Raw genomic sequence first — 14,876 nt, forward strand, 5'->3', positions numbered from 1 at the left:
AGTCAGGGAGGGATTTCTCATTCTGGAAATGAGTTTATTAATACTTTTAAATGTCTAAGATCTGAAAATAAAATAAGTCATTGTGGATAGAAAGCATTTAGAATTTGTATATTCAATAGATTATAGTGACTCAGCCTTCAATAAAATTCAAGACTAAAGAACAGATTGGATATATTGGGACTTTGAGATCCTTGGATCTCAAAGAACTTGGGGGTGGGGTAGGGAAGGAAAGAGGAGATGAGAGAGAGAGAGAGAGAGAGAGAGAGAGAGAGAAGAGAGGAAGTCAAAGAAGAGGAGATATCTACTTTGCTGTGAGTTTTCAATAAATATTGAAATATGGTATCTCTCACCCATTATTGAGGGCCCAGAAGAACTATGGAGCAAATTGACTGGCAGGACTAGGGGTTTCAACAAATATTTATTAAGTGTCTACTATATACAAGTTACTGTGTTAGGTACTGAGGCTATGAAGCAAAAGTTAAAACAACAACATTCCTGCCCTCAGAGTGTTTATAGTCACACAGAGAGCATGTATATAGTTGAGTAAAACAACAGATATTTTGAGAGAGTAACTAGGGAGATCATGAAAAGATTGACAGAAGAGGTAACATGAGATTTACTAAAGGAAAAGGCAGGGGGAAAAAAGAGAAATTCTAGAAAGTACCACTGCTTGCAAGGAAGGAGAAGGAGCAGATGCTGAGAGACCAAGGGATGGGCTTGAGAATGGGCTGCCATTTGGAAAAAAAGATGACTACATTCCATATCTTTAATGTACTCAAAAAGGTCTTTTCCCTGGTTATTTTCTCCCAAGAGTTAAGTAGCTACTGTTTATCTGGAATACAAAGGGATCCACTTGCAAATGTGTCCTGCTCAAAATAGTGACCCACATTAGGAGAAAAAAGCAAGAAGGCAGTAGGCCAAGTTCAAATTCTCTTATTTGATTCTCTAGTTTGATAACAGTCCAAGAATTGCTCATAGAGAATTTACAGATAATCTTCTCAGCTCTGATCAATAATTTTATGTATAACTCATCATGAGTTTAAGATGTAATAACCTTTCAGGTCATCACAATGACTGCTACAGGATTAATTGATGAGATTTTAAAAAAAGATGGGGGCAGGGAAGTCATGGGTTTTTATCTACTTGGTCCCATACTATGGGGTCAAGGAGGGATTTCTTCATTTTGGAAATGAGTTTATTAATACTTTTTAATGTCTGAGATTTAAAAATAAGAGAAGTGTTATTACAGATAGAAAGTATCCTATTTAGAATTTGTATGGAAAGCCTATTTTATTGGATAGATTATAGTAAAATGCAAGACCAATGAACAGATTAGACATATTGGGACTTTGGGGTGAGAAAATTCTAACATCCTTATAGATACAGAAACAGTAATAAGATTATGAATTTAGAATTGAAAAAAATTATTAGAAACTAACTAGTCTAATTCTCTCACATAACAAATGAGGAAACTGAGGTTCTGGAGAAGTTAAAAATTTTGTCTCGGGTCACACAGATAGGAAATAGCAGGCCATCCCTTAATAGACTCACCTGGCAAGAAGCTACTTAATGAATAGCCTAGTGTTTGCTAACCAAAACTGTATTCTGAGCTGGTAAACTGACTCTCACATGTCTTTGTCTCAGATTATTCTTTCTTGGAGGCTTGGAGAGCTGAGTTTTAGAGTTTTAGAGTTTGTCAAGAAGGAGCCTGACATAGGGGAAATGAAGAGGAAGGGTTAATTTATAAATTTATAGGTTTTAAGACAATGGAACCTATGGAGGTAAATGTTTCTTGGATTGCTTTTGTTATGGGGTATTGGGAAACACTGACTCCAACCCCAGTATTTTTAGAGATGAAAAAACTTGAGGCCCAGAGAAGGGTAATTACTTTGTTTGGGATTACAAAGCAAGTTAACAGCAAAGTCTGGACTTAGCTTCAACTCACTTCTTCTAATGCTCAGGACTATGCTCTTCCCAAAATACCAGGCTGTCTTCTTTAAAACAACAGACAACCTCAGTCTTTCATCATAATAGTAAACATTTATTATAAGGCTTTAAGGCTTATGGAGCATATTCCTTATATGTTCAAACATAAGTAGACTAGGATCAAGATCAAAATCCTTCGTTGCCCCTGAGAAGCAGTTGTGATGTTGTGCAGTGATTTTTAAACATTTTTGCTCCCAGAAATTGAGGCAGAATATAGGAAAGTTATATATATTACATTTCAAGTTAAAGTTCCATAAAATCTGGGGCATGCCTAAAGAAACTCTGCTGTGGCATACCACAGAATGACTCTAGGATCATGGAAAGAACTAGATAAGATGTTATTCATAGATGGTGCATTCATAGGACTACAGAATTGTTATGGGGCATCAAAATGTCAATAACTAGCAGAAAAGTGAGAGCCCATATGAAATGGGAATATCCCTAAATGAAGTAATTTCTTGGCTTCACATGTTCTAGTGAAAATCCTGCTGTAAGAGGTCGGAAACCTAGATTTATAATTATTTCAACTCAGTTCAACAAACATGCAAGATGTGGTGTGCATGTTATCTCCTCATCCAGAGCCGAGAAGCTTCTAAATTCATGAATTGATTCAATGATTGCATTTTTCAAAAGGTGAAAGCAGCAGTGAAAGAGATGGCTTTTCTGCACCTCATTTTGACTAATAAGGAAGAACTGGTTACTTAAGGAGAAATGATAGAAACTTTGGGAAACTTCCATTGAGAATCTATGGTAGATAAAGATGGGAATAGTCTGATGTGCACCCTACATCTGGAAGACTGACTTCAAAGAATGCAGAGAATGAAATCTCTGATGCTATAATACCATGGCCTAACATTCTACAGGGGTAAGTCAACCCTGGAAAATTATGTTTCAGGGAAAGAATTGTTATGATAAAAGCAGAAATTATTTGAATTAAAAAAACTTTCAAAAACAGAAATCTTTCACTTGTTCTTTGTTATGCACCTCTTTGACTTTCTGGTTGAGTCTATGGACCCATTCTTAGATTAGAAGGAAAATCTGTTTTCAAGTTTTTGAAGGTCTGTTCTATGAAAGAGGGATTACAATTATTCTGCTTGGTCTCAGGGCCAGATACCAATGTCTGGAAATTTCACTGAGGAAAGTTTTTCTTCATTTGTTTCAGTCATATCTCATTCTTCATGAAAGGTTTTCTTTACAATACTGGGGTGGTTTACCATTTCCTTCTCCAGCTCTTTTCAGGGATGAAGAAACTGAGGCAAACATGGTTAAGTGACAAAGCTAGTAAGTGTCTGAGGACAGGTTTGAACTCATGAAAAGGAGTCTTCCTGATTCAGGCCTGGAAGTGATATATGAAAAATATCTTAACAATTAAAGCTGTCTAAAGATGGAATAAACTACCTTGGGAGGCTAGGGGGTTTCTCATCACTATAGGTCTTCAGGAGAGGCTTGAATAATTGTCTTTTGTTATAGAGGGACAGCCCGGTGAGGCCTAAATGACATATGAAGTCCCTTCTGCCATGATTCTATAATATTCTGAAGAGATGTAAAGGAAGAAAAGAATAGTCAAATGAATGTAAGCCACTGGAAGACAGAGATAATTTTATTTTTTGGTCTTTGAACTTTCAGAGCACAACAGAACTCCTAAAACTCAGTAGACCTTAAAATGCTTATTGAATGAGATTGAATTAAGAACATTATAGAGAAAGGGAGTCTAAGGAGGTATTGTTAAGCAGTGTGAGAGGGTGGCAGAAAGGCATTGTACCTCTAGGAAATATTTATAGAAGGAAGAACACTAAAGACAAATGTACCTTATGTCCAGAAGGGATGTGAGGTTCAAATGAGATAATGGGGGTAAAGAACTTTACAAACCTTAAAATGCTAGATAAACATATCATTATTATCATTATTATTATTAACCTCCAGTCATCAGTTCTCTAAGCTAATGAGAACTTCATTCTCCGAGCCTTCCACTGCACTCCTACTAAAACTCAAGCAATGTTTATAGAACAATAGGGGAATGTGCAGCTAAATTTTTAACATTCAGATTCTTTTTGTTTGTTTTTTAGGTTTTTGCAAGGCAAATGGGGTTAAGTGGCTTGCCCAAGGCCACACAGCTAGGTAATTATTAAGTGTTTGAGACTGGATTTGAACCCAGGTACTCCAGGGTAGGTGCTTTATCCACTTCACCACCTAGCCACCCCAACATTCAGATTCTTAAAAAAAAACTCATGTACTTTATGCTTTTATGTTTAATCTCTACTATTAACACTTTAAATTCTGACAATCAACAAACCAATAAAACAAGCCCTGATTTGTAGGTTGCCAGTTTCTGAGACATCAATCCTCATTCCTCAAAATTGAACAATGCAGTCCTCTCTCAGCCTGTTAGAGCTGGCTCCAGCACACCTGGTATCATTGTTTTGTTTATGGTGAGTCTGGCTGCTAAGATGTTCTATTCCTCATGTAATGAGGAGGAGAGTTAACTCAACGTGGGGGTCAGGAGACCGGCCATTTTGTCTGGACCCTGCAACCCACAAACTATGTGAGTTTAAGGAAACCACATATGAGACCTTAGTTTCTCCATTTGTAAAATAAGGGGATGGGTGAAGCGAATTAGGTGAACTATAAGTTCCTAACAGGGCTAACAGTCTATAATTCTATGTTAGTTTTATTTACACACAATTCAGATGATTTCATTCAGATGTGGCTATTTAGATGAATCCACACACACAACACTCTCCAAATTCTCCAGGGTGAGGTGAGGAAAAGTTGACACTTGATACATGTAACACCACATATTAACTTAATTAAACTTATTGCTACATAATGGTTACTTTAAACTAGGATAATTCAGGTTTTTACTTTTTGAGGGGGGATCACTCCCTCTAGTGGGCAGTGATTGAATTAGGAGGTTACCCAAAAATTCATAATACAATGTTAGAACTGGAAGGAACTTTAGGTTAGGGGATTCTGATTCCCTCAGATTACAAATGATGAAACAGATGCCCAGAGAGAGTGAATTATTTGACTGGTTTATATAACTAGTTAGAAACAGAGACTAGTTTACCCGACTTCCTTCAGGACCTTCAGTGACTTATTGAGTTGATATACTTATATCCAACCCAGTATCTTCTCTAGACTACTCTACTGGGCATTCAGAGAAGGTAGAAGAGGAGGGAGAGCTATGAAGCAATGGAGAAGGCATAGAGGAGTGAAGAGGAAAAAGGAGCAAAGAAAAAGAAATGCATCATATTGACCATTTGAGGAAGGCCTATTTCTCCTTGTTTCTGAGTAATTGCTTGGTAGTAAAACTTGATTTCTCCAAAATCTCCTTATCTGTGAACTAAAAAGTTATTGAACAAATACTTCTGGATTAGCATTATTACTAGTCACTTGACAAGAAACACATACTGAGGAACTTTTAAAACAAGAAGTGTACTTTAAATACCATGTAAATAAAATATTTCACTAATACTCACTTCTGTTGAGATTACTGAACCCTCAGCTAGTCTGCTTCTCAAAGCACACATCTGCTTGAAGATGTGTCTGCCTCTCAAAGACCCAGACTCATATTAAGTCCCAAGCTCAGTTCCCTTTAGATCACAGAGTTTTTATACTTTATTCTTCAAAGAATCAGAACTCAGGGAGACTATTTTTAATTTTATGTCCAGAGACACAAATGAACTCAGACAGGAGACCAAATGAAATAACGCATTTTAATGAAGGATCTTCATGATTAGTAAGAAAAATAGAATATTTTTATAGTTAGAAAATTTAAATTAGAGGCCTGATTCCACTTTATTTTAGTTGAATAATCCTAAGCAAGCCATCTTATCTGGCCCTCAGTTTCCTAATGTAAAAAATGAGACTATTTGATTTAGATGACCTTTAAGGTCACTTCTAACTTTAAAGTTTTATGAAATAGTTGTTCTGAGCTTTTTTTCTTTCTAGACAAACAACAGTGTTCTCAAAGTCTTACCAACTTAAGTAATATCCATGAAAGGCTTCCACACACCATTTATAGAGACTCTTTCTTCTATAGAGATCATCCATAAGCCTCTTCTCAGTGCTTTCATAGAATATCACTTTGATTACTTTGAACATTAGTGACATATTGCTAAACATTCACTACTAGTTTATGTGGAAACCTTTGTCATTTCTTCACAGTGAGTGATGTACATTCATCAAGAAATTCTGAGAAGTGAAATATTTAAAAAAAAATTGTAGACATGTGTTTGTGAGAGAGTGGCAGCAACCAAATATTGGATGAACTGAACACCTCTCCATGTGATTGCCATGTCAGATTTTATGAGGATGGGCTCTCAGATGGTGTGGGCCTTTGACAACCACTCCTTATATAGTGTTGATAGAGTTATATTTCATTTTATCCACATGTGACAAAATTACAGGATTTTTGAGATCATCTGATCCTACTTCCCACTCAAATGCAGGAATTTTCTCAATATCATCAATGATAGATGATTATTTAGACACTTCTTGAATACTTTCAATGATATGCATTTCTTCTTCTACATAACCATCCTCATTTAGGTCCTGAATTACTTCAAGATTTCCTTTGATAAAGTCATTTTCCCCAAGATTCCTTTCTTTTTGATTCATTTTTCCTATTAGAATCAATACAAATTTCCTCCCTTATCATATGCCATTTACCCTTCAAAAATCCAGTCCTCTGCCTTCTGCTTCTCCTTTTTTATTTTTTTAATCCTCATTACCTCAATTTGCTTGCTCCTTATTTCTGCTTACAATCAACATGCCAACTCTTTTTATGAGTTATAGAAATCACTAATAATTCCTGGCTTTTTTGCATAATTTTGCAGAACCCAGGATAAATGACTAAACTTAATTACAATTTAAATTTTCTCATTCTCAGCATGTTCTTCTCTATTCTCTATTAATTCTCTACCTCCCTAGTAGATGTCTTCTTTTATGGAATTAAATGCTACATGAAAGTGGATTAGATGGTCATCCTGTTTTTCTGGGGGGGGGAGAGGAGGAAGAAGAGGTCAGTGGATGATATGGTTTAAAACCATCTCGATACTTTTGAGTAAGTATAGAGATAAATAGGACAATCATTTTATTTTTTTATTCCTCCAGTTGAAACAGAACACATATATCTACTCCCTTCACTTCTCCCTGCCTCATTGTCACAGTTGTGTTGTCTATACATTTGCTTAAATGCAGAGGCAAATGTTGGTTTGCCATGTCTTTATGGCTGCACAGTAACCTGGAAAGGGAGAATGAGTTAAGTGCAGTATGATAATGCATTGGCTGCTGCATTTTTCAGGCCTTTATGCTCCCAGCTCTAGAATGGAATAATTGAGAAAAAGAGTCATCTTCTTTTACCTGCCAAGTTCTACACAATAATGGTGAACAGGATAAGTCTGGTCAACTTTTCACCTTAAACTGACCTGACTGGGGGCAAATAGCAAGAATGGGACAAATATCAACCAGTAACATAGGTTTTTGTTTTTTAACTTGAGTGAGCCCTTTAATAGTTTGTTTTTATTTTTATGTTGATCAGTGGTAGTAGAAGCTCCATCATTTCTTCTGGAAATTGTCATGATACCGGAAAAAAGAATGCAAAAGTCACAAAGATAGGATTGCCCTCAGTTTCAATTTTCAAAGTCTAAAACAAGAAGTAAAAAAAGGGAGGGTTTAGAATGGTAGCAATAGTTAAAAAAAAAGGAAGAAAAAAAGACCCTGACTTCATTGATGTCAGATTAAAATCATGTTCCTTATGCTGGTGGCTTCTGTGGTCATTATGTCATTGTCTTAATTCATGCGCCCATAGGTTTCTACCAAAACAGTAAGCTCTGGTGTCCTGTCATTAACTTTTGTGCTAGAACTGCTACCAGATACCTATTCATAGATCATTTGAAACTGGAGTATTCGTTGTTGGTTTCTGTTTAATCAAGTAGCTGGGTTCATGTCAATATATGGTTGAGGAGAAAGAAGCTAGGGCATCAACCTACTTCCCAGAGTAGTGGTTCTCTAACTCTGGCCATATTAAGTTTACTACCTTAGTTAAATTGGCACTATTTCCCCTAAAATTATCATTGCATATTTTAATCAATCCTATTCTTTTTGTTTAGGCTCATTTCAATTCAGTTAACCCCCTGTTTGATGCCAATGAATGAACCCACTGGAATCCGTACTCTATTCTCCACAAGCTAAGAGATACTCAAATTTCTAACATCTGTTTTTACCCCCGCCATTCCCTCCATAGTTTAACAAATGAGGAAACTGAGGCAAATAGGGTTAAATGACTTGCTCGGGGTCACACAGCTAGTAAGTGAGATCAAATTTGAACTCATGTCTTCCTGATTCCAGGGATGGCACTCTAGCCACTGTACCCCTATTTCAATCTTCGCTGCACTGCAACACTGACTCTCCCTCACCACCTTGCTGTCCTCCCCAGTGAAGGTCATTTATTCATCTAGTTTACATGACTTATGGGGCCATGAAGGAGAACTGATTTATTTATTATTCCCTAATAACACTTCCAGACCATTTCCTTAAGATCATCACTCTATAATCTTTCCTCTTTTGAAGCACATGCCATACATTTAGCACCACTTCCTATCTACATTGTTAGCTTAGAATTTCTTTGTTTAGTTCTTGTAGCTCTAGTTCTTAGGACAGAGCCTTATATAATAAATGATTTATATAATATAATTCTTATTGTGTTTTTTACTTCTAATAACATAGTACTGTGAAGATGATTCTAGCCCTGATCTCTTTTATGAATTTCAAACCTGCATCCCCAAATGCCTAATGGCATCAAACCCTACTACTACCACTTGAAATTAAACCTGTCCAGCATTGAATTTACCATTTTTTCCCCTCAACCTTTTCGGGCTTCACTATTTCACTATTTATGTCATGGATGCATAATTTTCCATGTTTAACATCTGAAGCCTGTCTTCAATTTTTCACTCTCTCTTTCTTCCCTCATATTTTAGCAGTTGTCAAATCTCATGGATTTCACCTCTGTAATATTAATGAAATTCTTCCCCTTTTCTATTTTTCCACAGTTCTGCTGTCACTACACTAGTTCAAGCCCCCATTACTTACCTTCCTGGGACCTTCAATGGCCTTCTAAAAAGTCATACTGTCTTGATTCACCAACATAACATTTATATTACCGCTAAACTAATATAATTTATGGATAAATGTATTTGTTCATGTCACTTCAAAGTCCAACATTTTTTATTCTTCTAATGTTCTAGTAAGTTGAAATTTATTTACCTGACAGTCAAGATTTTTTCACTTTCTAGTATTACTCCACTTTTACAATCTTACCTCATAATAATCTCTTCCAAAAGTTTTCAGTCCATAAAAATTGAACTACTACATTTCCCTAGCATATGCTACACTCTCTCCTTAGTCTTCCCTAATGCTAGAATGCCCTCCTATTTCCTTTTGTCTTTTGATATCTTACTTATTAAAGTCCCAAGTCAGATGTCACTTGAAGCTTTCTGCAAAACTTTCCCTGATCCACCTATCAATAAAACCTGCTCCTCTACCTCTAACAAAACTTGGTTTTACAATGCTGTAATGTATTTTTTAATAAAAAAAAATTTAAGGCAATGGGGTTAAGCAACTTGCTCAAGGTCACACAGCTAGGTAATTATTAAGCATCTGAGGTTGGATTTGATCTCAGGTACTCTTGAATCCAGGACTATGCCACCTAGCTGCCCCCAGTAATGCATTTTTCATGTAATGCTATGTATTAGTTACCTGTGTTTTTGCCCTTCTCTGCTTCTTGTTCCACCAGACCCTAAGATCCTTGAGGACAGAGACCTTGTCATACATATCTAATACTTTTATCTCCTCCAGGAGCTAGCATTTTTTTCATATCACACAGTAATTGACATTTGGTGACTGAGTGATAGATTGATTAAATAAATGAATGAGGGAGTACCATTTTATCAGCTAATAATAGAAGTGATATTAATGAAATTCAGGGTGGTTAGGTGGCACAATGAATAGAATGCTGAATTCAGATCCTGCTTCATTCAATTTAATTGTAAATCCCTGAGCAAATCACTGAACCACTTAACCTCAGTTGCTTCATCTGTAAAAGGGAATAATAATAACATCAATCTCACAGGATTGTTTTGAGGATGAAGTGAAGTAGCTTACGTAAAGCCTTTTGTAACCCTTTAGATATTATATAAATGTTCATTGTTACTGGTGCTGCTGCTACTGCTATTGTTGGTATTGAATGTAGAGACTTACATGACTTTTGCTAGTTGATTTGATAAGTCCAAACTTTTGGGTCAGCGCATTAGTACTGAACTCCTGCCAATTTCCGTTCACCAGGGATTGTGCTCTGATTTCATACTTCACTAGGCGTTCTTGTCTGAGGCTAACTGGCCTCCGCTCACATACTTTGGCGGGCAAGCTCGCATCTGAATATTTGAGTCTCTGAAAGGATATTAATTTAGCTGAGTAAAAGTTACAAAAGAGTTTGACTAAATGAAAACTATTTGTGTCTCCTAGAAATTCAATGTTTCCTTTGGTTACCAGTTATGTGATCCTGGGCAAGTCACTTAATTCTTATTGCCTCAGTTTGTCATCTGGTAATCCCACACAGGGTCACGAAGAGTCAGATACAATTAATGTTGTCTTTTTTCAAACAAGAGTCATTTGCTGGTACGTGACTCTAGGTGAGTATCTTCATTTCTCTGGGTACCCAGAAACCACAGAACTTCTAGTCTGACCTCTACCTTATCAAATTTTTACTTGACAGTGTAATTAGATGATCACAATGTCACCTGACTTTTTCTTACAACCAGTAAGGGGCAGTCCTTTGCTCCTACCGCTTGTGACCTATTACACTTGTGGATACCAGTAATAGTGAGGGACTTTCTCCTTAAAGCAACCTGAAATCTGCCTCTGCCAACTTTTGCTCCTGACGTTCCTCCTAGCTCTTGGATCTGGGGCCAAGCAGACAAATCTACTGCCTCTTCCAAGGACAGCTCTTCAAGACAGCCACCATGAGACCCTCAGTCTTCTTTTTTCTAGACCTAACATTCCCAGTTCTTTCCAACAATTCTTGTTTGTTTGTTTGTTTTTAATTTATTTAAAGAGCAATGAGGATAAGTGACTTGCCCAAGGTCATACAACTAGGCAATTTTAAGTGTCTGAGGTCACATTTGAACTCAGATCCTCCTGCCTCCAGGGCCAGTGCTCCATCCACTGCACCACATAGCTCTCCCATCAATCCTTGTATGACATAAATACATCCTTTTTGTAGCCTTCCTCGGGTCACTCCAGATTATCATTATAATTCCTAAGTGCGTCATATATATCAGAGCAAAGTACAGGGGGATTTTCAACTTTATAGTCATGGACATCATGCCTCTTAATATAGCCCAAGATGGCATTATCTTCCCATGACTACCATTTCCTTTGTTGACTCATGTTTAGAATGCCCCAGATCATTAAATCCCTTAGATCTTTTTCATGTAGGCATAGCTGCCTTCCCCATCTTATATTTATGATTTTTTTTAAAAAAAGTATAAGTCTACTTTTATCCTTGTGAGATTTCTTCTTATTAGAATTCATCTATAGAGTTCCCATAATTCTGGCAATGGAAGATGGAATACAGCAGACTCTGAAGAAGGGAAAATGATTAACACAAAGAGGGCAAGGCAGAGGAGGCACATGGTAGGTAGCTTCACATAAGCTATAATTTTGACAAGTCATAACAAAAGTCACAAAATCCTGGAACAATTCCTAGAGATCCTTCTTCCAAGTAGACATCAAACCATAAAAGATCATTCTTTGGGCCTGGCCATTTAACCAGTTCTCAATCTGCAAAAATACTGTCATTGAGCCTGTACTCCATATTTCTAAAAGAATAGCCTTAGAGATACTGTCAACTACTTTGCTAAGATCTGACTATATTGTACCCATAGTCTCTACTGATCTATTGGTCTAGCAATTCTACTGTTAATGATGAAGATGATAACTAGCTACTATATTGCATTAGGATTTTCAAAGCACTTTATTTGATTTGATTTTTTTGGATTTTTGCAAGGCAATGGATTCAGTGACTTGCCCAAAGTTGCACAACTAGGTAATTATTAAATATCACAGACAAGATTTGAACTCAGGTCCTCCTGACTCCAGGGCTGGCGCTCTATCTGAAGCACCACCTAGCTGCTCCTGCAAAGCACTTTATAAATATTAATCTTCACAACAAACCTGAGAGATGAGTGCTTTTATTAACCTCATTTTATAAATAAGGATACTGAGGCAGATAGTGATTAAGTGACTAACTCAGGGTCACATAGCCAGTAAGTATTTGGTTCTGGATTTGAACTCAGGTCTCCCTCTACACTCTAGGTGTGGCTAGCAGTCTATCTGCACTCTGTGCTGACTATTCCCTAGGTTAATTTGGCATGATTTATTCTTGAGAAAGCTATTTTGACATTGTGATCTTCACTTTTCCTTTAATTATACTTCCTAGAATTTTACCAAGATTTGAATTTACCAAGCTCACTGACCTATAATTTGTGGACTACATTTTCTTTGTGCTTTAGAGATTCCATTTTCTTTTCACTTTACAAATTGAAAAAGAAAGAAAGAAAGAAAACCCAAGGCCAAGAAAAATGAAATGACTTGACCAAGGTCACATGGTTAATGTGTGACATGGGACAGAATGACAAGTTAAACCTCCTGACTCATTCTCCAGGGTTCTTTTCCATTACACTATATTCCTACTTCCAAAAAATTCATATTCTTTTCCATTTGTCTAACACTAAGCATTACTCATTATGTTAGGGTGATTTTTTTTAAAAGGTCTTTTTTTCTCAGTCTTCAGTTATTCAAAAGCAAGACTTTCACAGATTTTACTTTCCTGGATTTTACCCACCTTACCTGCATGTAAAAATTATAGGAAGAGGTACCATGTTTGACTCCCTTAATTTCAAAGAAGAATCCATATACTCCAATCATTTCTGAGTAAATCTTGTTTTCCTAGTTTATGTTGAAGAGTAAAAAAGATAAACAACAAAATAAAGAAAAACTTTGACTTCATTCAGGCAAGTATTCATTTGACACTTAATTTAAAAGTCAAAATCTATACAAAAAAATCTATCAACCTTCAAATAATACAAATCACAAAGAAACCCATACTATAGCTGTAATTCAATGAGCATCATTCAGTGACAAATCACACCTCTTCTGAATCTTTTGCTCTGTTCTGAGTTATATAGAGAACACAATCAGGTTGACTACCAGGTGGACAAATTATTGTACTTTGACTTTTAAAAACAGAACACCTCAATGTATTTCTCTAAGTCTCTAAATATCACTGTTGCATATCTACGATGGTGCACATCAGTTGTGATTTGGCCATTGGAGGTATGAAGGTACATTAAAAAAAGTGATCCTGCTGCATGGAAGGTACCAATAGAAATGGGCTCAGAACCTGTGAAGAAAGACTTGGATGAGTCTTTCATAGAAAGTGCTTAAGATTATGTGGTATGGAGAGGCAAGTTGGGAATCAGGATAATAACAATAACTTTTAAAAAAATTCCACTCAACTTAAATAGTATTTTAAAATTTTTACAGTGCCACAATAGCATGTTGGGAGAGTTACTATTCCCTTGTAGAGGTAAGTAAATTGAGGGAGAAAAATTAAATAACTAATACACAGCCATAAACTGGATATCTAGTGAGTACTCTGCCCCATAGTATATTATCTTGGGCAAGTTACTTAACCTTTATGAGAGTCAGTTCTCTTATATGTAAAATGGATTACCTCCCTTAATGGAGTTGTGGCCAAAATCAAATAAAAAAGCTTGTGAAGTAGTTTATACCTGCACAATGCTACAGAATTGTAAGGAATTATGATCAATAATAAAATATATTAATACAGCTGATATTCTGAAAATGGGATTTAGGAAAGGTTACCAGGGGAAATAGTGATTTTATGTAATATCTTTGCTTATTGCAAGTCTTGTATCAAGCAAGAAAGACAGTGTTACTGTGATTGACTTGGGATTCTGGCTACCATCATATTTATGTTGTTCTAATTATGCATAGTTCTGAAGAGTTAGCCTTTTTCAGTCTTCAGAACTGATTCACAGAACTACAGTGCAACAAACAAGGCTTTAACCCACAGTGTGGACATCTAGCAAGGGTGGTATATGGTTTCTATGTGATCTTGTTTTGTTTTTGTGAGGCAATGGGGTTAATTGAGGTCACACAACTAGTAAGCATCAAGAGTCTGATCCTGGATTTGAACTCAGTTCCTCCTGACTCCAGGGTTGGTGCTCTATCCAGTGCACATATAGCTGCCCCGGCTTCCTATATTAGTGCTGTAGTCTTCTACCACCCCAACCTACAGTGTTGAAGTTCATTTGCATTAGTGCAGCCAACAGTCCTCTCTCTCTTAAGTAAAGGGTACAGAGGACTAAGCATCAAACTTTGAGTCAGGAAAACCTGTGTTCAAATCTAGGCTCAGGCACTAGTTGTGTGATCCTGGCCAGGTCCTGTAACCTTTGGCTATCTCAGTTTCCACCATTGTAAAGGAAGACAATAATAGCACCTTCTATGTCATGATTGTTGGGAGTGTAAAATGTGATATTTATAAAGTACTTTGTAAACATTAAAGTGATATATAAATGCTATCATTATTATATTAACTGTGATTGAACCTATCTATGGTCAGACCATATAGTCATTCTACTTGTCCCACTTGCAAGGGTTTTTTTTGTTTGCTTGGTTTTTTTTTTTGCCTGGGTTAAAAAATTCCTTTTTTTTCCCCAAGTGAATATGCAGATGTCAATTATACAATTTAGATCGGGTGAAGTTTATAATCAAAGATATAAGTAAATATTCCATCTTGACCA

General features: G+C 36.4%; 1 protein-coding gene across 5 annotated transcripts in view; it reads right to left on the minus strand.

Annotated features, from left to right (window-relative positions):
• Positions 1-7,467: 7,467 nt before the first annotated feature.
• Positions 7,468-14,876, minus strand: part of BTBD16 (BTB domain containing 16) — a 111,073-nt gene continuing 103,664 nt past the window's right edge. For 3 of the 5 annotated variants that reach the window (XM_074233474.1, XM_074233477.1, XM_074233473.1), the window contains 3 exons: positions 12,898-12,996; positions 10,249-10,437; positions 7,468-7,633 (listed from right to left, as the gene is read on the minus strand). In XM_074233474.1, the coding sequence (XP_074089575.1) occupies positions 7,565-7,633; positions 10,249-10,437; positions 12,898-12,996 (357 nt within the window). In that variant the 3' untranslated portion in view covers positions 7,468-7,564. Of the gene's footprint in view, positions 7,634-10,248; positions 10,438-12,897; positions 12,997-14,876 lie in introns of those variants that run through there. The other 2 variants (XM_074233476.1, XM_074233478.1) reach the window with 2 other exon arrangements.

The sequence above is a fragment of the Macrotis lagotis genome, chromosome 4 (genome assembly GCF_037893015.1).
Source record: "Macrotis lagotis isolate mMagLag1 chromosome 4, bilby.v1.9.chrom.fasta, whole genome shotgun sequence".
Classification (NCBI taxonomy): Eukaryota; Metazoa; Chordata; class Mammalia; order Peramelemorphia; family Peramelidae; genus Macrotis; species Macrotis lagotis.